Source organism: Bufo bufo, chromosome 10, assembly GCF_905171765.1.
Source record: "Bufo bufo chromosome 10, aBufBuf1.1, whole genome shotgun sequence".
Lineage (NCBI taxonomy): Eukaryota > Metazoa > Chordata > Amphibia > Anura > Bufonidae > Bufo > Bufo bufo.
Genome location: NC_053398.1, coordinates 52,039,763 through 52,063,974, shown reverse-complemented (window position 1 = coordinate 52,063,974; position 24,212 = coordinate 52,039,763). Strand labels below are relative to the sequence as shown.

The window sequence follows — 24,212 nt, the reverse complement described above, 5'->3', positions numbered from 1 at the left end:
CTATAGGACTCCTGCACACAGCGGATTGTATTGCCTCCTACAGAATGAGCGATACACAAGATCGGGTTAGACATTATGCGCATACTGCCGAGCCAAAGTATAAATAAAAACAAAACAAATGTGCTTTATGTATGTAAATATCCACAGTTTTATTAGACCATTAACATACTGAATTATGTAGTAACACACCCATGACGGTTCCCCCTCCCCTCCCACCCTCTGGCCTGCGTGCCAAAAATGCTTTTAAAAATCACTGATTGTCGGTTATTTGTATCATTGTCCTGATGTAGGGGGCGTTCCGCCCTTGAAACACGTTGACCTGAAATAAATTATCATCTGTTTTTTTTTTACCAATACTTACCTTGTACTGCATCCCTGCTGACAGCGCCGATACACAGGTTCCAATCGTTCTATTCTCTCACTGATTTCAATGGTAACTTGTCACTGCCAACATTATCTAAAGCAGGGATCAGCAACCTCCGCCACTCCATTTGTTCTGAAACTACAACTCCCGGCATGCTCCATGCACTTCTATGGGAGATAAAAGAACAGCCAAGCAAGTGTGCATGCTGGGAGTTGTAGTTTCACAGCAGCTGGAGTGCCGAAGGTTGCTGACCCCTGATCTAAAGGGTTAAGCAGTTCTAACAGGGTATAATGCAGCTGGCACCCGCAAGTGATAGCGCTGGCTCAGCTCCTGAGCCCACACATCACAGTGGTGTACTATTATGGTGCTGTGCGTTAACTCGTTACACTCAGCAATGTAAGAATATGGCAATGAGCAGAAAAGGGTTAAGTGTCCCTATCTGTAATTGCTCATCCTTGCCTATATAGTAGGGTCTGTTAAAATTAGTGCCACTCACATAGTCCTCCTAAAAATGTAGGTGTCATATAGTGTATCTGAAAGTAACAAAACAATATTTTAGAAGGTTTTGTTAAAGAGGTCTAGGATCCATATAACATCCACCAACACCATTTTATTTTTCTTAATATTAGCAAAACAAGACATTTTGGAATATAACAGTCTTTAATCATTGTGACCACAGTCTCTGTACTTTCCGTTCCAATAGTTTCAAAAACCCTTTTCGGCCAGCCATGTTTGTAGTTCCTTATCATAATAGCCTTTAATCCGGATTGAATGGTTGACCTCATTGACCTGAGTTGCTGGTGTCCTTCCTGTTAGATTGGTCAGGAATTCCTGTACTTCTGCTTCCAGAGCCTTAAGAGGGTGGAGAAGAGAAGACCACGATTAGTCAGGATCTGTGGATTATTCACACAAATCAAACATGATAGCAACTACCTATTGGTGACAGCACGGCATGTGTTTTTTTTTTAACCCCTTAAACAGATTGTCCCATCTTAACATTTATGGCATATTCACAGGATAAGTGACTAGTGTCTGCCCACCTCTGGGACCCACACCTACATCAAAATCATATGCTACAGTGAATGCTGAGGTGGCCATGCATACACGGCTCTATCCAATTACTATTATGGGACTTAAAGGGGTATTCCAGTTATAAAAAAGAAGATTTTTGTATAACTTACCAGTAAAATCTCTTTCTTGCTCTTCATTGGGGGACACAGGAACCGTAGGTATAGCTATGTCCTCTAGGACAGCGGTCCCCAACCGCCGGGAAGGGCCGTCTTTATCGCGGTACTAATTATGGAAGCGCTTCATTAGTACAGGAGGACCAGGAAGCGGTGAAGGATCTGTACTCACCGCTTCCTGGTCCTCGGCTCGGCTATCGGCTGTGCAGGGCTGCGCACAGCGTGAGGTCACTCTGTGACCTCACACTGTGCGCCGCGATACACAGCAGGAAGAAGAGGATCGCGATGGTGACCAGGAGCGGGAGAGGTAATGTTTTTTTAATTTATTTGCGCTGACATAAGGGCTGATGGCTGACATATGGCTGATGGCTGACATGGGGGGGGGCTTATGGCTGACATGGGGGGGGGGGCTTATGGCTGACATGGGGGGGGCTTATGGCTGACATGGGGGGGGGGCTTATGGCTGATATGGGGGGGGGCTTATGGCTGACATGGGGGGGGGCTTATGGCTGACATGGGGGGGGGCTTATGGCTGACATGGGGGGGGGCTTATGGCTGACATGGGGGGGGCTTATGGCTGACATGGGGGGGGGCTTATGGCTGACATGGGGGGGGGCTTATGGCTGACATGGGGGGGGCTTATGGCTGACATGGGGGGGGGCTTATGGCTGACATGGGGGGGGGCTTATGGCTGACATGGGGGGGGGCTTATGGCTGACATGGGGGGGCTTATGGCTGACATGGGGGGGCTTATGGCTGACATGGGGGGGCTTATGGCTGACATGGGGGGGGGCTTATGGCTGACATGGGGGGGGCTTATGGCTGACATGGGGGGGCCTTATGGCTGACATGGGGGGGGGCTTATGGCTGACATGGGGACTGATAGATGGCTAAAGGTTGGGGGGTTGATCTGAGGCATTGGGGGTCTGACCTGAGGTGTAATGAAAAATATTTATTTTCTTATTGTTCTACTCTAAAACCTAGGTCAGTGATGGCGAACCTTTTAGAGGCTGAGTGCCCAAACTGCAACCCAAAACCCACTTTTTTATCGCAAAGTGCCAACACAGCAATTTAACCTGAATACCAATATAGTATATCTTCGATATAATTTAGCTATAATATCCTGCCTACATTCAATGCGCTGTCTGTGCTGTTCATAGTGCGTCTTGGGCTGTAGAATAGCAGGAAAACTCTAAGACATATTGGTACACCATAGACTTTTTCCAGGGTGCGGGTGCCCACAGAGAGGGCTCTGAGTGCCGCCTCTGGCACCCGTGCCATAGGTTCGCCACCACTGACCTAGGTGCATCTTATAGGGCGAAAAATACGGTACAGTGCAGCAGAGACCCTAGTCAGTTTATATAGTAGTTATATATTTTAATATGCACCTTGTGTTTTGTTATGCGCGTGAGTCAGTGCCGACTACCACCCCCTAAGCCCCACCCCAGAACCCCCCCCCCCCCCCTCCCCCACCCGGTCCCTGGAAAAATGGTCTTGCATGAAACTGGTCCTTGGTGCAAAAAAGGTTGGGACCACTACTCTAGGTGGCATTGACACTAGATAAAGCTGTTAGCTCCTCCCCTGGCAGCTATACCCCCTCCAGCCTGGAGAGAGAGCTTCAGTTTGTGTACAAGCAGTAGGAGAGGCAAGTTAACCAACGAAAAAATATGGAACACCTACAATGCCAAGGAACCAACAACGGGGTTCTAACCAACACTGCCGCAACTGTGGCCGAACAACAATACTGGGTGGGTGCTGTGTCCCCCAATGAAGAGCGAGAAAGATTTTACTGGTAAGTTATACAAAAATCTCCTGTTCTCGCCCATATTCATTGGGGACACAGGAACCGTGGGACGTCCAAAAGCAGTCCACAGGGAGGGAAAAACCACAGACCCATGGAACTAAGCGTCCCTGCAGGCATCTAAGAAACTGCCGTCTGCAAGACCATGCGGCCCAAGGCAGCGTCCGCCGAAGCATAAGTATGCACCTGGTAGAATTCGTGAATGTGTGTACGGAGGACACGTAGCCGCCTTGCACAGCTGTGCGACCGAAGCATAATCCTCTGAGCCGAAGAAGCGCCCACCGCACTGGTGGAGTGAGCCATGACACCTAAGGGCGGAACCCTGTTCCGGGCGCGGTATGCTTTGGCACTAGCAGACCGAATCCAATGTGCAATTGCCACCTTGCAGGCCGCCAATCCCTTGCGAGGACCCTCCGGATGACAAAAGGGGTTCCGTGCGCCGGAAGGGACAGGAGGCTGCCAAATAATAATCAGAGTCCTGACAACGTCCAATGATGTAACTCCCTTCCCTAGGGTGGGAAGGAGAGGGACAGTGAAGGAAGGACAATTTCTTCATTGATATGGAAGTCAGAGACCACCTTCGGGAGAAGAAGAAATGGGCCGAAGAACCGCCTTATCCTTGTGAAGACCCAGGAAGGGTTCTCTGCAAAAGAGCGCCCCCACCGGGGACACCTGTCTGATGGATGTGATAGCCACAAGAAAAAACTACCTTCCAGGACAGGAGTCGGAGAGAGATCTCCAGCAAGGGCTCAAAGGGAGAAGTCTGTAGCGCTGAGAGAACTATATTCAGATCCCAAGGTGGTAAAGGACGGTACGGAGGAACCCTATGTGCCACTCCCTGAAGGAAGGTTTCCATGGCACCAGGGGGCGCTGGAAAGCTGTGTCCCCTAGGATAGAAGCGCCAACACCTGACCCATCAAGGAACTAAGGGCTAAACCAAGGTCCAACCCTGATTGTAGAAAGGATAGGACCATGGGGAGAGAAAAAAAACTGTGAGAGGATGTCCCGGCTTCCACAGAAGCCCAGGAAGGACCTCCAGGTCCTATAATAGATCCTGGATGATGCAGGCTTCCTGGCCTGAATCATAGTGCGCATGACGTCCGTCGAAAAAACCCTCTCCGCGTCAGAATGGCGGATTCAATAGCCACGCCGTTAAACAAAAAGACCTTAAATGCTGATGTAAGACCGGACCCTGAGAAAGAAGGTCGTCTCTGAGTGGCAGTGACCAAGGGACGTCTCCTAAAAGGAGAACGAGGTCAGCGTACCACGCGTGACGGGGCCAATCCGGAGCGATTAGGATTGTCGGAATGCCCTCCAGCCTGATCCTCCGTAGAACCCTGGGTAGGAGGGGGCGGGGGGAAAACACGTAAGGAGGGAGAACTCCTGTGAAGGAGATATCAGGGCGTCCACGCCGCATGTTTCCAGATCTCTTGCTCGGGAGAGAAAGGTGGGAAACTTTCGTGTAGATACAGTTAGCACACCCGGGACCAATGGAAGGAATCCCTGTAGAAGGAGGGATGTGGTGGGCGCCACAGCCCACCAGTCGGGAACGGAGCGCCACAAAAAGAATACCCCGTGCAAATGCAGATGAGAGAAAGGTAGTAACGTAGGAGCTACTAAGGCTTGCGGGTGGCTATGAACCATGAGCCAGAGGAAGAAAAAGACAGGAGAAGAATAGGCTAGGTCTAAAGCCCATTCCCCATCTGAGACCGGCGCTATACAGAAGTAGCCAAGGATTAAGTGGCTGTGCAAAAAAAACTCCGCCTGAGGAGGAGGTCAGGCAAGGGGAGTCACACTGTATCGCTAGCCCCATACCACAGCAGAGGAGGGGGCCACCAGCAGAGACCACCATATTCTGTGCTAGAAGAGTCCACCACCTGACGAATGAGCTGTGCAGTAAGAACCGAAGTATGTAGTGGTAACGCAAATACCACTCCCACAATAGTAGTCAGCGCAAAACTGAGGGGGAGGCCTAAGACTATCCGTAGAAGCCAAGTACCATACTGCCCCAGAGAAGTAGAGCTAACTTAAAAACTCTACCTGGAAGGGCGCTGAACAGGAGCAACTGCCAAAGCTAGCGTCAGGGTAGGACCCCTAACAGAGGGGGATGTCCCACTGCAGCGACTACGAACTCTAGCATTAGCGACAAAGCTGCACCTGTGGAGAGTGCCAGCATAAGCACTTTCCTAGAGAAGGAGGAGTGGTGGGTAGAGAATACAGAGTCAGTGAACACTTGACTCGCTGAAACGTACTCACCATATATGTGCAATGGTGTACGCACTGCGCATTGAAGCGGACAATATCATGACCGACAGGAATGGTGGAGGCCCATGGAGATGGGGGGTCTCTGGGACACATAAGTGATGCTAGGCAACCCCCTGAGAAGACAGAGGATGTTATAAGCACGTCCAAATCCCGCCCCAAAAGAAAGAAGGATTTGCCACCGTATCCACTGGCGGCGCCCGTATACCACTAGAGTAAGAGTACCGGGCACCCGCGGGTACCGACTGTTGCCACGCCCCCTTGTGAAATAAGCGAAGGCACCTAGAACCGTGGCGTAGTTGAATTGCAGCATACCAAGATGTCTAGTTATTCCCCGCTAGTGGATTACTTGCGGAAGGGGTTAATGCAACAGGAAGCACGGTGAAGTGCAACACTCCACCCATGGAAAGGGATAGCGCGACAGTCGGGATCGTATGCAATGGTAGTGCAATTACTCTACCTAAGGAAGGCGGAATGCATACGGCAAGTACTTAAGCCAGTGGTAGGGAATACTCCACCTATGAAAGGGGGTTAATGCCCACGGCAGGAACTAGTGCATATGGGGAGTCCTGTACCCCGTGGGAGTGCAATTATTGCACCTAAGTAAGGGGTGGTTGCATACCGCACACAATGTAACCAGTGAAAACGTAATCGCGCCACCTATGGAAGGGGCTAATGCATACGGCAGGTACTGAACCCAGTGGAGATGCAATTCCGCCACCTACAGAAGGGGGCATGTATATGCCCGGCACCGATACCAATGTTATTGTACTGTACTTAGGCCACCTTGGCAGGGGACAATGCATACGACAAGTACTGCTGGCCACCCTAGACGCAATCATGAGAGACTGCTTCGGATTCATGTCAGGGCCTGAATCAATGATTCCCCCCCCCCCCCCCCTCAGACTGACTCTCTCCGGGGAGGGAGGGTGTGTCTGAGCGTGGCCCAGGGAGGAAGGGTGGGGGTGCGGAGATATTCGAGGAGAAAGATGTCCTGCTGTGATCCGCTTGCGCGCAGGTCTACCCCTCAGAATCTCGCCCCTGACAGTTGCGGACTGCGCAGGTGGGGACTTATCAACCAAACTACCCAGGGGGTGGAGTGGGAACTTCTAAAGGTCCGTCCACCGGATTGCGCAGGTGGAGAATTATCAACCAAACGACCCGGGAGGGTGGATTGGGAATGTCAGAGGTCCTCTATTGAATTGCGCAGGTGGAAAATTATCAACCAACGACCCAGAAGCGTGGATTGGGAATGTCTGAGGTCCTCTGATGAATTGCGCAGGTGGAGAATCATCAACCAATGACCCAGAAGGGTGGATTGGGACTTCCAGAGGTTCTCCACTGGATTGCGCAGGTGGAGAATCATCAACCAACGACCCAGGAGAGTGGATTGGGAATGTCAGAGATCCTCCTTGATTGCGCAGGTGGAGGATTGTCAGCCAAAGGCCCCGGAGGGCGTATTGGGAATCCTTCAGGGGTCCCTGTTTTGCGAAGGTGGCTCGTATTAAATGTTCTATTTTTTTTTTATTTGACTGGATAAGTGGTGGGAAGGGTTAATCCTTGAATAATAAGAACTGCACTGTTTATCTAACCCCTTGATGACCAGGCGTCGGCCTAAAAGAAATGGCTGGCCAGGAAGGGTTAAAAGTGCCTGAGACCAGAGGCGGCACTCAGCTGGCTTCTGGGTGAGTGAACAGCTAGGCGGGAAGAATTCGCGCCACCCGCCCTCCCACCAGGTGATGAAGTTGCGGCATAGTATGCCGCAAGCCGGGCCTAAGTTAATACACGGCCGACCGGGAACACTGCCGGACGGCCGGGCGAAAAAAGGGGGCTGGAGCGGAGCATCCTGCTTCCGCGCGAATCGCCCACACCCGGGAAGGAACAGACGCTGCCATCTGCCGCTGGAACCCGGAGTCGGGCAGACGTAGCCACCCCCGCAGCCGGAGTCCCCCATGCCCTAAAAAATATCAGCGGCGCACAAGGCGTCCGCGATATGGTCGTGCTGGCATTTAACCCTTTCGGAGCCGCTCGCTTGGCACCCGCTCCCGAAAGGGGCAGAATATGGTGCTGGGTAGCGGGGAGTGGGAGCCGCTGCGCTCCTCTCTCTCCCACTGAGTGAGCAGAGATTCTCCCCAGAGGCCATAGTTATTAACCCCCTATAAGCTGGGAAGCCGTCGACCTAGGGGAGGAGGAGGGGGGGGGGGGGGGGGGGGAGTAAGAGGGACTGCCTTAGGGGTCTTTGTGTACTAGAACTAAATGCTCCTGGCAGCCTTGTGCCTTGCTGTGTCCCCCTCAGTTAACCCTTGAAAACTATGCCAAGAAGGAGGGGGAAGAGGGTTAATACTTACCTGGTCCAGTGTACTCACCTCATCTTCATCCTCCCTTCTGCCGCCATCGTCACCCTTCCTCTTCTCCAGCAGGGTCACCCCTTCAGCTACTGGCACCGTAGTGGCAGGACGCTGGAAGAGGGACTTGGATGGGTGACCCTTCTGTTGGCGGGATGCAGGGGAGCGAGGCTGCCCTGGTCCACCTTGTCTTCTTGTGCGGGAGGAGGCAGCGTGGCGGATCAACACTGGCGTGCTCCCCCGGGAGAACAGGGAGGCTAGGCGACCACTAAAATAAAAAATCTTAAGGAGCAACCCTGCAGAGCAGGGAGGTCTTGCCTCCTATTGACACTAGAAAAAACTGAAGCTCTCTCCAGGCTGGAGGGGGTATAGCTGCCAGGGGAGGAGCTAACAGCTTTTACTAGTGTCAGCGCCTCCTAGAGGACATAGCTATACCACGGTCTCTGTGTCCCCCAATGAATATGGGCGAGAAAGATGTCATTTTGAGCACCTCCATTGACTGCTATAGGACTTCTGAAAATAGCCAAGTAAGCATGCTTGGCTATTTTCATTAAAGGGGTATTCTGGTTGTAGAACGTTATCTCCTATCCTGTGGATGGGGGATAATTATCAGATTGGTGGGAATCCTGCTGGGACCCCCCATGTATTATGAGAACGGTGGCTATGCACCCCGTGGAGCCTCCCTGAAATGGACGGAGTAGCTGGTCGGAAAATCGTGCCACCACTTTATTCATTTCTATGGGAGCACCTCTCAGCTACGTCCAGCATGCGCCTGGGTGGACAGAACACACAAGGGGATCTGGTCTCTGCTGCGGTCAGTGATTGGCTGCGGCGAAGTCAAACAGGATGTTTATAGCGAGATATCCCAGTGGAGCAACACAGCCCTGGAGGAGAAGGCACGGGGAGCCAGCGCTGGGAAGCAGGTAAGTCCTCTTCTCTTTACAGGGCCCTGATCTATCCATTATTACCTTACAACTGAAGTGTATATTTCTTACAGCCGTAGGGGTTTCCTACCATAACGGTCTGATTGGGGGGGGGGGGGGTCTGACTACTAGAACCCCCACCTATGGCAAAAAGAGAGTTAGGGACCATGCACACAGTTCCTTTGCTGGCAGAATTTGATGTGGATTTAGCACCAAAAAGCCACTGGGCTCCTGCGCAAAATCAGCCTCCCATTGTCTTAATTGGCAGGGCTATTGAATTCAATGGCTAGAAGCAGTTCTCCAGGGCGATCGTGGCCTAGCGGTATTTAGTGACCCGCACAGCCCCTGTACATGCAATAATGGGACACGATTCAGACAACTTCACTCACCCATATGTCTCCTTCAATCTTCCGGATAACTGTCATGTGCCGATTACCATGGGTGATGTCCTTGTACACTGGAATATTGTGCATCCGGGAGCGCCTCACAATGTATGGAAGATCTGGCGGGGTGTCTGGTTTTTTTAGAACACAAGACGCAAATAACAAGTGTTACTAAATTTTTTAAAAAAAATCCACATTACTCCCCTCTTCAGCCCTCCACTAATCCAGCGCATATGATCAAAGTGGTGTGGATGGCAGTCATTCAGGGACCATGCTCGGGACCACTGGAGCATCTACACTACTTTGGCAGAGGTGTCGTTTTTTATTTTATAATAACTGCAGCATTTTTTCAAAATCGAACAACCCCATTTAATTACAGCACAGCTGACCGCAGTGGGGCTGACTTCCAAAACACCTAGGGGAAACTGCACCTGTCCATATGCATTTCCCCTGCAGCAGTACCTAGAAAGCCTCATGCAGACGTCCGTGGAACATGGTCTGTGAGATAGCAGCCAATGACGCCGTGCGCTGCTGCAATGCCGGTCTGGTATCTCATGGACCGTGTTCCACGGACGTCTGCATGAGGCCTGTTTTTGCACGCGGATTTCAGTCTGGAAAAACCGCAGCGTACAACAGTACCAGCATAGTATATGAGATTACACAAATCTCAAGTACACGTTGCAGATTTTTCTGTCCGGAAATTGACCTGTCATGCGGATTTCCAAATGATGTTTGCTGTTTTATACTGCGGATTTCCAATGAAGGGCGAGATCTGCGGCCAAACCGCATCAAAAAACACTAAGAAATTGTGGATTTTGGTATGGATATGATGCACAAATGCACATAAATCCGCACCGAAATTTGTGTGGATCTCATGTTCGTTCCCCCGCACTCGAGTAGCACTGATTCCATAAAAAAAAAAAAAAAAAAAAAAAGAAGAGTAGATATATATATTTTTCTACTTTCATACAACCCCCAAGCTTCAGATATTAATGACCGCTCGTCAGAATAGGTCATTAGTATTAGATCGTGGTGGTCCGACACTCGGCACCCCCACTATACAGCGTATGGAGCAGAATCAGAAGGCTCCGTACTCTGAGTAGTTTCCAGCACCAGTGTACTGCGGTGCGGCTGAGCTGCGGTACCCCATCACGGCCACTACACAGTGGGCTCCTTTTGCAGCTGCCCAAACAGCTGGGGTTGCTGGGTGTTGGACCCCACCTATATGATATTAATGACCTATCCTGAGGAACAGGTGTGGCAGGAGAGTCATTTTCACCCAGTCAACCATATAGTGATCTAGCCAAGACGATGCATCCTCATTGTAAACTGCTGTACACAAACCTTTAGGGGGGATCCATCCAGATGGGGTTACTCCTGTATGCTTTGGTGGTTGGGGCACTCGTGTGGGTGGTATGAGACGCTCCACAAAATGAAACTCTTCATGAGATTCTATAATACCTGGGTACGGGGATGTTGCGCTGGCAGCCGACCCACTGCACGACCGCTTCAATAAAAAAAGAAATAATGATAACAATAAAAATGTACGTAAAAGGTAAGTACCTATTCTTAGTCATTCGTCTGTATGGTGAAATTAAGAAATCTGTCAAACCAAAAGATGGTGTGCATTGGGAGATCCTCCCGAGACATAAATGCTGAATGCATCCATAGAGCCATGTGGACCCAGAGGAGGCATCGCGGAGCAGAGAAGTGTAGTCTGCTGCAATACAGTCACCCAGAAGAATGGATGGCGTCCTTCTGGTTGATTTTCCTGTAAAGGGAAAATGTCATGTGAATGGAGCCCAATCCCTTCTTGAAATCTGCACCGCACAGAACGTAGCTGGTACGTGCCTGGCTTATGTCACATATTTGTGTCCTATTACTTTCCCGTATGGCCCGGCACAGCGAGCGCTTCAGCATTGATTTTTATTTATTTCTTTTTTAAATCGGCACTACGTAAAAAAAAAGGTTGCCGACCCCTGCCCTATGGAGGGCTTCCGTGGGGGTTCTCTCCATGCCTCCGCACCACAAAAATAGTAGAACATGTTCTATTTTTTAGCAGTGCGGACGGATCACGGACCCATTCAAGTTGAATGGGTCTGGATCTGTCTGCGGAATCCGCACGGATGTTGTGTATTGGAGACCGCAATTTGCCCTGTGCATGAGGCCTTAGGCTGTATGATGCCGCTGCCCACAGTGGGTATTGTACACAGAATGTGCAAGCTGTGCCAGACAGGCACATGGATACTGGGAACGCCAACTGCCGTACAGGGGAGCAGTTTTCGCCGAGTAACGCTAGGGGGCCCTGGGCACTTGGAGCAGCAAACTCCATTTGCATATGGTTTAAACTTCATTTTTGGAAAACTGCAGCCACAGAAGAGGCAAAATAAGGTACTATGTGTTATCGGTGTGTGACCTACAATGTGGTATTAACAGCCGGCCATGACTGAAGTTGGTGACAGACTCCTTTTAAGGCCCCTTTTACACGAGCGAGTTTTCCACGCGGGTACAATGCGTGATGTGAACGAATAGCACCCGCACCGAATCCCGACCCATTCATTTTTTATGGGTCTGTGTACAGGAGCGTTTTTTTCACACATCAGTTCTGCGTTGCGTGAAAAACGCAGCATGTTCTATATTCTGCGTTTTTCACTCAGCCCTGGCCCCATAGAAGTGAATGGAAGTGAATGGGGCTTCAGTTAAAAACGCATTGCATCCGGAAACAAGTGCGGATGAAATGCGTTTTTCACTGATGGTTGCTAAGAGATGTTGTTTGTAAACCTTCAGTTTTTTATCACACGCGTGAAAAACGCATCAAAGCGCATTGCACCCGCGCGGAATAAACTGAATAACTGAACGCAATCGCAGACAAAACTGACTGAACTTGCTTGCAAAATGGTGCGAGTTTCCCTGAACGCATCCGGAGCCAATCCGCCACGCTCGTGTGAAAGACGCCTAAGGGGGATCTATCACTCTGATTTTGGACTATTATCTAAAGCGGGGGTGCAGAGCTTTTTCAGGTTTTCTGGTTGGGGGCCACATTATCAGCCTGAACCAATTCCAAGGGCCGGAAAAAAAAAACCTTAAAGGCGTATTACCAACTGAAATACTATTTTTATGGCATATTGAACATACAGTATATACTATAAATGTCTAGTTACACTTCTAGTACTCCCAGCAAATGGCCATACATCTATTACCAAATGCTTGGGGCCGCACAGAATGGTATCAAGGGCCGCATGTGGCCCCTGATCTAAAGTAATACTGCAGGTAAGGAGTCCAGATCACCACTTTCTATGTTCCTACTGTCATCACAGTCCGGACCACTGTGCTGTTCTGCCATATGTAGAGGAGTCCTGTGCGCATGCACCGCAGTCCTGACAATGTATTTCAGGACAGCTTTAACCCCTTCCCGACCAGCTCCGTGTATGTACAGAACTTTAAAAGAAAGCTCCCGCTCACGAGCATAGTTGGCGCCATAGCCACTGGGTGCCTGCTGTTTCATACAGCCAACACCCGAGGCTAATGTCCACGACCAGCGGTAATGCCGGTTGCAGACTTTTAACCCTTTAAGATGCTGTGGTCAAACGTGACCACGGCATCTGAACGCCTTAAAACCAGGAAGTGCATGCTTCCATATGTTGTCCGGAGCCGGACTGTGTGTGCGGCAGCCCCTGTCCTCCTGTGTGACAGGAGACTGTTGTACATTAGTTCCTATGGAGCTCCTGCCTGTGGCTGGGCTCCATAGGCACACAGGATAATTCCCATAGACTCATTGGAGTATACGAAAGACACAATCTAATAATTGCTTGTTATAGTTCCCGAACGATAAAAAGTGTAAAAAAAAAAAACGTTTTTTAAAAATACAAATATATAAAAATTCTAATCACCCTCCTTTCCCCAAAATGAAAATAAAAAACATTGAAAATACACATAATGGCCATACTGTTAAAATATAAAAATATCCCATACGAAAAATGGTGAAATGGAGATACAAAGTCAAAATGGCTGATTTGCGTTTTTTTGGTTGCTTCTTTTCCCACAAAAAATATAAAGTAAGAAGTGATCAAAAAGCCATTACACACCCCAAAATGTTATCAATGAAAAGTACAGATCAAATCACACAACTTAAAGGGGTTCTGCAGTTTGTTTAAACTGATGATCTATCCTCTGGATAGATCATCAGCATCTGATCAGCGGGGGTCTGACACCCGGGACCCCCACCGACCAGCTGTTTGAGAAGGCAGCGGCGCTCCAGGAGCGCCGTAGCCTTCTCACTGTTTACCGCAGGCCCAGTGACGTCACGACTAGTATCAGCTGGCCTGGACGGGGTTAAGCTCCATTCAAGTGAACAGAGCTTAGTCCCGCCCACGCTAGTTGATACTAGTCGTGACGTCACTGTGCCAGCGGAAAACAGCGAGAAGGCCGCGGCGCTGCTGCCTTCTCAAACAGCTGATCGGCGGGGTGTCCCTGGTGTCGGATCTCTGCCGATCAGAAGCTGATGAGCTATCCAGAGGTTAGATCATCAGTTTAAACAAAGTGCAGAACCTCTTTAATATTAAAACTGGCATCCTGATATCAGCACCAGTACCCACAACAAGTGATAGGGGCCTACTAGTAAGCGTGGGCTGATTTCTATTTATTGTAGAGAAGTACAGATCGTCCTGCAAAAAAATTAGCCCTGAAAAAGCTCCATACAATTTACAGAATATGACGATAAATATATATATTTTTTTTGTTTTTTTCCAGCATAAAAACTATACATATGCGGTATCGCCATAATTGTACTAACCTGGAGCATGAAAGTAACTGCTCAGTTTTATCGTATAGGGAACACTGTAAAAACAAAACCCATAAAACAGTTGCAGAATTGTGTTTTTCTCCAATTTCACCCCCCTTGGAATTTGTTTCCACCTCCCGACTACATCGTATGAAATATTAAATGGTGGAATTAGGCTAGGGCTACACGACAACATTTTGTCGCAGTAATGTAGCGCGAAAATTTTTATAATGATAGTCTATGGTGTCGCAAACAACCCATCCAAAACGGATTGTTCTGCGACTGTTGAGTCGCATGTTGCAGCGCGACACCATAGACTATCATTATAAAGATTATCGTGCGACACACGTCATCGTGTAGCCCTAGCCTTAGAAAGTGCAACTTGTTAGGGATCGACCGATTATCGGTTTGGCCGATATTATCGGCCGATATTGAGGATTTTGAACGTTATCGGCATCTATTTTGCCGATATACCGATAACGTATGGGGAACACAGAACGCGCTGCTGACAGCACTCTCTGTGTTCCCTCCGCAGCACAGGGGAGAAGGAAGCCGTGTCTCCTCCCCCTGTGCTGCTGCTGCCGCCAATGAGGGGATAGAACATAAGAGGAGGGGAGGGGCTGTGGCCGCTGCGCCACCAATGAAGATAAGCCTTTCATTCATTCATATATACAGGAGGCAGGAGCTGGCTGCAGAATCACATAGCCGGCTCCCGACCTCTATGAGCAATAGCTGCGGTCCGCGGTAGTTAACTCCTCAGGTGCCGCAGATCGCAGCTACCGCTGATAGAGGTCGGGATTCTATGTGATTCTGCAGCCAGCTCCCGCCTCCTGTATATGAATGATCGATAGACTTATCTTCATTGGTGGCGCAGTGCGCCCCCCCAAGCCCCCCAGTATTAATCATTGGTGGCGCAGTGCGCCCCCCACCCCCATCCCAATCCCGGCCAATAGTAAAAACATTGGTGGCGCAGTGCGCCCCCCACCCCCATCCCGGCCAATAGTAAAAACATTGGTGGCGCAGTGCGCCCCCCCCCCCCCCCCCCCCCAGTATTAATCATTGGTGGCAGTGGCCACAGGATCCCCTCTCCCCTGCTCCTCCGATCGGAGCCCCAGCTGTGAAAGCCTGGGGCTCCGATCGGTTACCATGGCAGCCAGGAAGCTATTGAAGCCCTGGCTGCCATGTTCAGCTCCATGCTGCTGTGTGCACTATGCACAGAGCAGCAGGGACAGTGTGAGATCCTATTCACCCTGATAGAGATCTATCAGGGGGAATAGGACAAGGGTTCTAGTCCCTAAGGGGGTTAAAAGTTAGTAAAAAAAAAACACAAAAATATTAAGTATAAATGAAAAAGATTTATAAAAAAAAACACACATTAACAATAAACAAAAAAAATACACATTAACAATAAACATATTAATTTTCAGCAGATTTGTGTAGGAATTTTTTTTTTTCTCAAAAATAAAAATTCCCAGAATATCGGTATAAATTATCGGCTATCGGCCTGAAAGTTCACAAATTATCGGTATCGGCCCTAAAAAATCAATATCGGTCGATCCCTACAACTTGTCATCCAAAAAACAAGTCTTCGTACGGCTACATTAACAGAAGGTTAAAAAAAGTTATGGCCCCAGAAAAGTAGGGAGTGAAAAATGTAAACGGAAAAACCTTCATAGGGTTAAACGCTGACAGCGGAGAAATGGGGGGGGGGGGGGGGGGGGGGTCCTAGAAAAGAGATCTTTTCTCCTTATGTGCAGCACTACCCGTGTATTACTGCAGGTAATAGTCCTTATAGAAGTACACGCTTCTCATAACCCGGCTAATCCGCTACCTGCAGCTTGGTGAATGCACTGAGGACTCCTAACGCCGTCCTTCTCAACATGGGGGCAGCCATCTTTTCCCGACCGTCAACCCCAGCTTCCGTTTCAGTAGGTGTACCAACATGGCGGTCAACGTCAAAGCTCGACGTCACACGGGGGGTACGTGCGCGCCCACGTTTTGCCTTTAAGATACGTGCGCGCTCCTTCCTCCTCCTCTTTCCTTTCCTCCATTTTGCGAGACGCGGAGCGGCCGGTGAGGGATCAGGGCTTGGAGGGGGTTTACTGGCCGGGAGGGCTCCGTGTAGCCGGGGTGAGGCGGGCTCCGGCGGGCTTAGCGGCTGCGGGCGGGGACTGCTCTTCTCCATCTCCGCCGGGATCCGCCACACGTGTGCGGTGATCGTGCGTGTCCCCGGGGGCTGCCGTGTAGAGCGGAGGCTGGTCTGTGTCCAGTGGATGAACCCTCCTCGTTCTGCGGTTTCCTCTGCTGTTACCACCACGTCTGAACAGGGGTTTATTAGAAACCTGCTCATACATTGCATGTGTCCAACCTGCAGACTCCTGGGACAGTACAAGGCTATAGAAGACCCTCTATTGATGTGGGGGCCATTGGTCTAGTGTAATGCTGAGGGTTGTAGTGTGACTTGTGTCTGGGGGACATACACGTGCTCAGCTTGGCCAAGCATGCATGTGTCCTGAGCAAGAGGTGGGGGAGCGGCTTGTCTGAGAGTAACTAACATGTGCCAGTGGGGTTATCTTATAGTAATGAATTGCGCAAAAGGCACTACCTACTGGTCCATCCGAAGAGATTACCCCTCCCCCATCAGGATCTTAGGGAGCCCCAGTGGTCAGATATTTTAGGGAGCCCCAGTGACCAGCTATGCCATGTCTGTACACGTTACATGGGCATCTGACTTGTTTTTGGGCTCTAAAATGCTTCAAAACAGTCTCCCATTCACCTCAATGAGAAGCGGCACGTATGGGGAAAAGCAACATGCCCTATCGGCTGAATCTCCCATTGAAATGAATGGCAAGTGTCAAAAAGCACTAAGGCCCCTTTCAGGCGATCAAGTTGCATTCTCCGGACTCGCAGCGACTGTCCTGACCTCCCAGCACTGCCGGGGTCACATAGCATTATATTGATTCATGATGCTATGTAACCCTTACAGTTCTGTAATGTATTGGATAACACTGACAGCATTATGTCAGTGTCATCTAATACATTCTAGACCTCTAAGGGTTACATAGCATTATAAATCCAACATGATGCAATGTGGACCCGTCAGTGCTGGGAGGTCAGGACAGGTGCTGCCGCATACTTGCACTGCAAGTCGGGAGGGTGCCAGTCGCTCGTCTGAAAGGGTCCTTAGTGCATTTTGACACTTGCCATTCATTTTTAATGGGAGATGCCGTTCGGTACTAATCTGCGCCAAAAACCACAAGGTGAAAAGGCAGTTCTGTATTGAAGAAAACACCCACAGGTTTAAGAAAAAGGCACATTTACCTGCTGGTTTTTGTAGACAGATTTTTTTTAACAATCTGTCATGTGAACATAGCCTGAAGGTGTCCATCAGCCATTAGGTGACCTGGTCACTCCAGCCTTGTGGTGCTGGCTCCTGATAGACAGCTTTCTCCCTGTACCCAAGAGGGGAGCCACAGTCCACGAATATCAGGACTATTTACCACCTGTCCTACAGACATGGCATAGTTGGTCACTGGGGCTCCCTAAAATATCTGACCACTGGGGCTCTCTAAGATCCTGATGGGGGAGGGGTAATCTCTTCTCAGGATGGACCAGTAGGTAGTGCCTTTTGTGCAATTCATTACTATAAGATTGATGGAGCCCCATACAACTGAACCAACATGCAGACTATTGCTCCATTTAGAGGCTCAGGACCCTTTGTTCTTGGGATTGCAGGAAGTCCCAGCGGTCTCATTACTTGTGATCTCATAGTTATCACTTTCATGGGGTAGCCTCTTTAAAGGGAACCTGTCACCAGGATTTTGTGCATAGAGCTGGGGACATGGGCTGCTAGATGGCCGCTAGCACATCCGCAATACCCAGTCCCCATAGCTCTGTGTGCTTTTATTGTGTTAAAAAACCGTTTTGATCCATATGCAAATGAACCTGATATGAGTCCTGTGTCCGGAGATGAGTCCAGCGGAAAGGAGCCCAGCACCGCGATGCGCGAGCTAGCGCATGCGTAGTTCGTTCCCTGTGCTGATGCCAGCACAGGGAATGAACATAATGCCGACACTGCGCATGCGCTAGCTCGCGCATCGTGAGTTTTCGGCGCTCCAGCTCTGACGCCAGCAAGGAGGAGATTCCGAGGACGCGGGGCGGTGCTGCGCTCAGAAAATTGGACTCATCTCCGGACACAGGACTCATCTCAGGTTCATTTGCATATGGATCAAAACGTTTTTTTAACACAATAAAAGCACACAGAGCTATGGGGACTGGGTATTGCAGATGTGCTAGCGGCCATCTAGCAACCCATGTCCTCAGCGCTCTACACAAAATCCTGGTGACAGGTTCCCTTTAATCAGCTCGTCCCCTGCCTGTATATGTTGGAATACTATGGCGTTATCGATGAAGTACCATGTAAGCTCCAGTTGCTGTCTGACTTTGATCTTGATGTTCCTTTTCCCTTGTTGCAGCTGAAACCATGCAGCTTTTTTTGAGAGCTCAGAGTCTGCACACCCTTGAGGTCTCTGGCCAGGAGACTGTTGCCCAGATCAAGGTAAGAGCTGAAGACCTGTCAGATTTGTCTCCGTATAGGTCCTAGCAATGGGAAACTTCTCAGTCTTTGGGCTCATGCACACGGATCTGCAAAAAATATGGATGACGTCCGTGTGCATTCAGTATTTTGCGGAACGGAACAGCTGGCCCCTAATAGAACAGTCCCATCCTTGTCTGTAATGCAGACAATATATAGGACATGTTTATTTTTTATTTTTTTTGTGTACCCATTGAAATGAATGGTTCCGCAAAAGGAATGGACATGGAAAGAAAATACATTCGTGTGCATGAGCCCCCTCTGTTATACTTTTTTTTTTTTCCCATTTACATGTGGCTTTGGAATTAATAAAAAAAAAAGGCCCAAACTGTGATTCCAGCTGTAGGTACAGGTTTGAAAACAATTTGCAAACAGATTTTTGTGCGGATTTCTCAGTGTAGCCGCACCACAAGCAGGTTGTTAGGCCTCTTTCACACGACCGTCCGCGCCCCCCCCCCCCCCCTTAAAAAGCAACCCCCCCCTTCCCCAGGCTGTTTTTTGCGTTCCGTATACAGAACCATTAATTTCATTGGTTCCGCAAAAAAAAACGGAATGTACTTCGTATGCATTCCGTTCCGCTGAAAGATAGAATGTGTCCTATTGCCCGCAAATCACGTTCCGTGGCTCCATTCAAGTCAATAGATCTGCAAAAAAAGAACACGTATACGGAAATGCATACGTATGTCTTCCGTATCCGTTCCGTTTTTTGCGGAACCATCTATTGAAAATGTTATGCCCAGTCCAATTTTTTCTATGTAATTACTGTATATGCCATACGGAAAAAACGAAACTGATCCGGATAAAACGGCCCGCAAAACACTGAAAGCCATACGGTCGTGTGAAAGAGGCCTTGGGCCCCTTTCACACGGGCGAGTATTCCGCGCGGATGCGATGCGTGAGTTGAACGCATTGCACCCGCACTGAATACCGACCTATTCATTTCTATGGGGCTGTGCACACGAGCGGTGATATTCACGCATCACTTGTGCGTTGCGTGAAAATCGCAGCATGCTCTATATTCTGCGTTTTTCACGTAATGCAGGCCCCATAGAAATGAATGGGGTTGCGTGAAAATCGCAAGCAAGTGCGGATGCGGTGCGATTTTCACGCTCGGTTGCTAGGAGACTATCGGGATGGAGACCCGATCATTATTATTTTCCCTTACAACATGGTTATAAGGGAAAATAATAGCATTCTGAATACAGAATGCAGTCAAATAGCGCTGGAGGGGTTAAAAAAAAAACAACTCACCGTAATCCACTTGATCGCGCTGCCCGGCATCTCCTTCTGTCTTCATCTTAGCTGTGTGGAGGAACAGGACCCGGAGTGACGTCACCACAGGTCCTGTTCCTCCACACAGCTATGATGAAGACAGAAGGAGATGCCGGGCAGCGCGATCAAGTGGATTAAGGTGAGTTTAATTATTTTTAATTTTTTTTAAGCCCTCCAGCGCTATTGTACTATGCATTCTGTATTCAGAATGCTATTTTCCCTTATAACCATGTTATAAGGGAAAATAATACAATCTACAGAACACCGATCCCAAGCCCGAACTTCTGTGAAGAAGTTCGGGTACCAAACATGCGCGATTTTTCTCACATGCGTACAAAACGAATTACAATGTTTTGCACTCGCGCTGAAAAATAGCGCGTGTTCCCACACATTTACCCGCAACGCCCGTCTGAAAGAGGCCTTAGGGCTCTTTCACACTTGCGTTATTGTCTTCCGGCATAGAGTTCCGTCGTCGGGACTCTATGCCGGAAGAATACTGATCAGGATTATCCTAATGCATTCTGAATGGAGAGTAATCCGTTCAGGATGCATCAGGATGTCTTCAGTTCCGGTACGGAACGTTTTTTGGCCGGAGAAAATACCGCAGCATGCTGCGCTTTTTGCTCCGGCCAAAAATCCTGAAGACTTGCCGCAAGGCCGGATCCGGGATCAATGCCCATTGAAAGGCATTGATCCGGATCCGGCCTTAAGCTAAACGTCGTTTCGGCGCATTGCCGGACCCGACGTTTAGCTTTTTCTGAATAGTTACCATGGCTGCCGGGACGCTAAAGTCCTGACAGCCATGGTAAGTGTAGCGGGGAGCAGGGGAGCAGCATACTTACCGTCCGTGCGGCTCCCCGGGCGCTCCAGAGTGACGTCAGGGCGCCCCATGCGCATGGATCACGTGATCACGTCATCCATGCGCATGGGGCGCTCTGACGTCATTCTGGAGCGCCCGGGGAGCCGCACGGACTGTAAGTATACTGCTCCCCCGCTCCTACTATGGCAACCAGGACTTTAATAGCGTCCTGGGTGCCATAGTAACACTGAAAGCATTTGGAAGACGGTTCCGTCTTCAAATGCTTTCAGTACACTTGCGTTGTTACGGATCCGGCAGGCACCTCCGGCAACGGAAGTGCATGCCGGATCCCAACAACGCAAGTGTGAAAGAGGCCTTACTTGTAGTTTTTGTTGCAGGATGCAAAGGGTGAAATGCACATACATTCACACAGTTGACTTGCTGAAGACTCCAAATCCACACAGGGAAAAAGCAAAGTGAACATTTGTCAAATATACACTTTACTTGCACTTTATCACAATGCACTTTTTTTGCTTGACAATCTGTGTGCAAAAACAGCAGTGTGACGGTACTCTTAAAGAGAGAATCTCACCTTATAACATCTTTAGATATGCAATTCATGCAGCCCTACTGGGAGCCCCAGCATCTGAGCATGCTCAGCTATTCTCATGACTCCCATAGAAGTGGACAGGGACAGCGCAGCACAATTGTAACCACCCATCCATTCAATCCCTCCCTGAATGTGGTGACCAGAGGCTACCTTACGAGGTATGATGGAGAGCTGCTGTGGTAGAGGTAGATGCGTGTCCCACCTCTGGGGCCTACACCTATCAGATGTGTACTCTGCTGATAAGCCATAAGTGTCTAAGGTGAGAAAACCTTTAAAGCCTAATGTGCTGGTCCCATTCAGATTTATCCCCTTTCTCTATGTCTTACTGCTGGGTCACTTGCCAGTGAGTCAAATGGGGGCCATAGTCACATATGCACGCTGCTGCTCTTGGTTGTGTCCATGAGCCCTAATTCTGTAAGGCCATTTTGAGATGCACAGCATTATAAGTCCTTCCATGCGCTTCTGCGAAACGAGCAGCGTCCATAACAGGGAATCGCGTGCACACATGGAGCGGGATTCCTGTGCAGGACACATCAGGTACAGACCTTACACAGTAGCACAACCAGCCCATTGTTACCTGTATGTTCTAGTCATACCTGCAGTTACAATTAACCCAAACTTGTTCCTTTTGTTCAGGCTCACATCTCCTCCCTTGAGGGAATTTCCTCTGAAGACCAGGTTATTCTACTTGCTGGTACCCCTCTCTCCGATGAAGCCACCTTAGTCCAAAGTGGAGTGTGTGAACTCAGCACATTGGATGTAGCCGCTCGTCTTTTGGGAGGTTTGTACTTTTCACTTGCATTTTTCTTGCTCACAAATTTATTAGAGGTTGTCTGGGATTTTGATATTGATGTCCTATGCTCAGATTAGGTCATCAGTATCTGCTCAGTGGAGGTCTGACTCCCAGGGCCTCCGCCGATCTGCATTCTCTTCCTAGGCCAGTGATGCCAGTCACATGGCTTAGGTGCAGCTTGGTCACATTCAAGTGAATGAAACTTGCGTTTAATACCCATGAAGGCCACTTAACAATGTATGGTGCTGTGCTTGATAAGCTGAGGAGAGTGCAGTCATCACTGGAGCGCTGCAGCCTCTTCATACAGCTGATCCTGGGAGGTGCTAGGAGTCGGACCCTTACCGATCAGATACTCATGATGTATCCTGAAGACAGGCCATCAATATCAGAATCCCAGACAACCCCTTTAAATTAGAGGGCTACCTCCTTATATTCATTTTATATTATATATGTCCTATAACATGGAAATGTTTTCCATCAACAGGTAAAGTCCATGGTTCTCTAGCTCGTGCCGGAAAAGTACGAGGCCAGACTCCAAAGGTATGTATTAGAATTCAACCATGGCTGATTATTGACGTTGTCTAGGGTGTGGGCTGCATATTGTCTCTGAACAGCAGGCTAAGCCATACCATGCAGGGTCAAGGGGTGAGAGCCGATCCAGCACCATATGAGATGTGGGGAAAACAAAGCTGCCGATGTGTTTGGGTGTATTCCTTCAAGTGGTGTCGTCATATTGTTTGTTGCAGGTGGCCAAGCAAGAGAAGAAGAAAAAGAAGACTGGCAGGGCAAAAAGGCGCATGCAGTACAACAGGCGTTTTGTCAATGTGGTTCCCACCTTTGGCAAGAAGAAGGGACCAAATGCCAACTCTTAATTTTACATAGTTAATAAAAATGTAAAGATTCATCATCCTGTGTGGAGTCATCTATGGATAGAATATATTATGCACTTGGCAGAATTTAAGCAATTGCCCAGTCTTGATTTAAAAAAATATATATTGAAGTCAGAACCTTTAAAGCGGACCTTTTTACTGGTCCTGACATTACAATATTAAGTACCTGGCACTAGGTCATATTGAGGCGTGATATCGCTTATTTTTTTCTGATGGGCTGCTCCGTTTGCCCGCTGTGCCCCCATACTGCTTTCCCGTCCTATATGCTAATCCATACCATCTGTACAGGGAGGAGGAGACGGCCGTGTTTCTCAGGGGTTGTCTCCTCCCTGGCTGTGAGCTGCCGAATTGCAGCGGAGAGTGTCACCCAGGAATAGTGTGTTCACATTGTTAGGCTGGGGCTGCACTGCAAACTCTGAATTTTTTGCAATTCTGAGATTGCAGCGAGTTGCACTGCAACTCCATTTATTTCTGTGGCTGCACTGCCATACTTGGTTGCGATACCTATTACTAATGAGTACTTCCATTTTGGAGCACTCGTTGGAACAGCCTTTCCCACTTTCCCTTCTGCAAAAAAAAAAATCTGACCATCCATTTGATCGCCCAGCAGAGAGTGAGCACTATTCAATGGATGGACAGGACCTGTGCTCCAGCGTGATGATGTTTCACGGGTCCTTGCACCTACACGCTGCTCTGCAAGGAGTGAGTGTACCTTAGAGTGGAAGCAGCAGGACTTGCGAAACGTCATCACACCGGAGCACAGGTCCTGTCCTATGCATCCAGTGAATAGCAAGTATTCCTCGCTGTGTGATCAAATTGATGCGGTGAGGGTTTTTATTTTTTTGCACAAAGTGGGGAAGGGGGCATTATTAGAGGACAAATACTATGAGGGCCTTAATACTGGGGGGCACTATGGTGACATTATGCAGAAATTAAAAAAAAAAACATTTTACGTCAGTTCTGTCAGAGATATGAGATTTCCCTTACGCCCATGACAGCATCCTTGAGACCGCCCCTATACCACCAGTTCCTGTTTCCTGTCCTTTGGATGAAGAAACCACGGGTAGACCTTTATTTTCTCCTGCGGATACGGAATCTGCTGAAGGCTATTCGAGCCACTATGAAAGTGGATGAATCTAAAGAATAGAAGTCTGTCAAAGATATGTTTGGTGATCTGGGGGACAAAAGATCAAGAGTTTTTCCATTAAATGA

The 24,212-nt window shown here is 49.0% G+C and overlaps 2 protein-coding genes across 4 annotated transcripts; one reads left to right on the top strand and one right to left on the bottom strand.

Moving 5' to 3' along the window:
* Positions 1 to 217: 217 nt before the first annotated feature.
* MRPL49 (mitochondrial ribosomal protein L49) lies at positions 218 to 15,982 on the bottom strand. Of its 2 annotated transcripts, XM_040410427.1 has the most exons (5): positions 15,874 to 15,973; positions 14,055 to 14,098; positions 10,607 to 10,769; positions 9,269 to 9,393; positions 218 to 1,216 (listed from the first exon to the last, which is right to left on the bottom strand). In XM_040410427.1, the coding sequence occupies exons 2-5, from the start codon at positions 14,061 to 14,063 to the stop codon at positions 1,070 to 1,072; spliced, it is 444 nt and encodes a 147-aa protein (XP_040266361.1). In that variant the 5' UTR covers positions 14,064 to 14,098; positions 15,874 to 15,973; the 3' UTR covers positions 218 to 1,069. The 2 variants fall into 2 exon arrangements, with proteins under 2 accessions (XP_040266361.1, XP_040266360.1); XM_040410426.1 differs by lacking the exon at positions 14,055 to 14,098 and having other exon boundaries at positions 221 to 1,216; positions 15,874 to 15,982.
* Positions 15,983 to 16,024: 42 nt separating this feature from the next.
* On the top strand, positions 16,025 to 23,019 carry FAU (FAU ubiquitin like and ribosomal protein S30 fusion). Of its 2 annotated transcripts, none has more exons than XM_040410719.1 (5): positions 16,025 to 16,115; positions 18,518 to 18,600; positions 21,954 to 22,098; positions 22,595 to 22,650; positions 22,857 to 23,019. In XM_040410719.1, exons 2-5 carry the CDS (start codon positions 18,526 to 18,528, stop codon positions 22,980 to 22,982), a joined length of 402 nt encoding a protein of 133 aa, XP_040266653.1. In that variant the 5' UTR covers positions 16,025 to 16,115; positions 18,518 to 18,525; the 3' UTR covers positions 22,983 to 23,019. The 2 variants fall into 2 exon arrangements, with proteins under 2 accessions (XP_040266653.1, XP_040266654.1); XM_040410720.1 differs by lacking the exon at positions 16,025 to 16,115 and adding an exon at positions 16,126 to 16,261.
* The last annotated feature ends 1,193 nt before the right edge of the window (positions 23,020 to 24,212 follow it).

Bases quoted from the DNA above. Each gene is read 5' to 3' on its own strand.
- MRPL49 (XM_040410426.1), bottom strand. From the start codon at position 15,936: ATGGCTGCCCCCATGTTGAGAAGGACGGCGTTAGGAGTCCTCAGTGCA. The intron at 10,770-15,873 runs GTAGCGGATTAG...TTTTTATTGAAG, and splicing joins GTGCATTCACCAAGCTGCAG to CGGTCGTGCAGTGGGTCGGC. The intron at 9,394-10,606 runs GTTTGTGTACAG...TAAAAAAACCAG, and splicing joins TGGATGGATCCCCCCTAAAG to ACACCCCGCCAGATCTTCCA.
- FAU (XM_040410719.1), top strand. From the start codon at position 18,526: ATGCAGCTTTTTTTGAGAGCTCAGAGTCTGCACACCCTTGAGGTCTCT. The intron at 18,601-21,953 runs GTAAGAGCTGAA...CCTTTTGTTCAG, and splicing joins AGACTGTTGCCCAGATCAAG to GCTCACATCTCCTCCCTTGA. The intron at 22,651-22,856 runs GTATGTATTAGA...TGTTTGTTGCAG, and splicing joins TACGAGGCCAGACTCCAAAG to GTGGCCAAGCAAGAGAAGAA.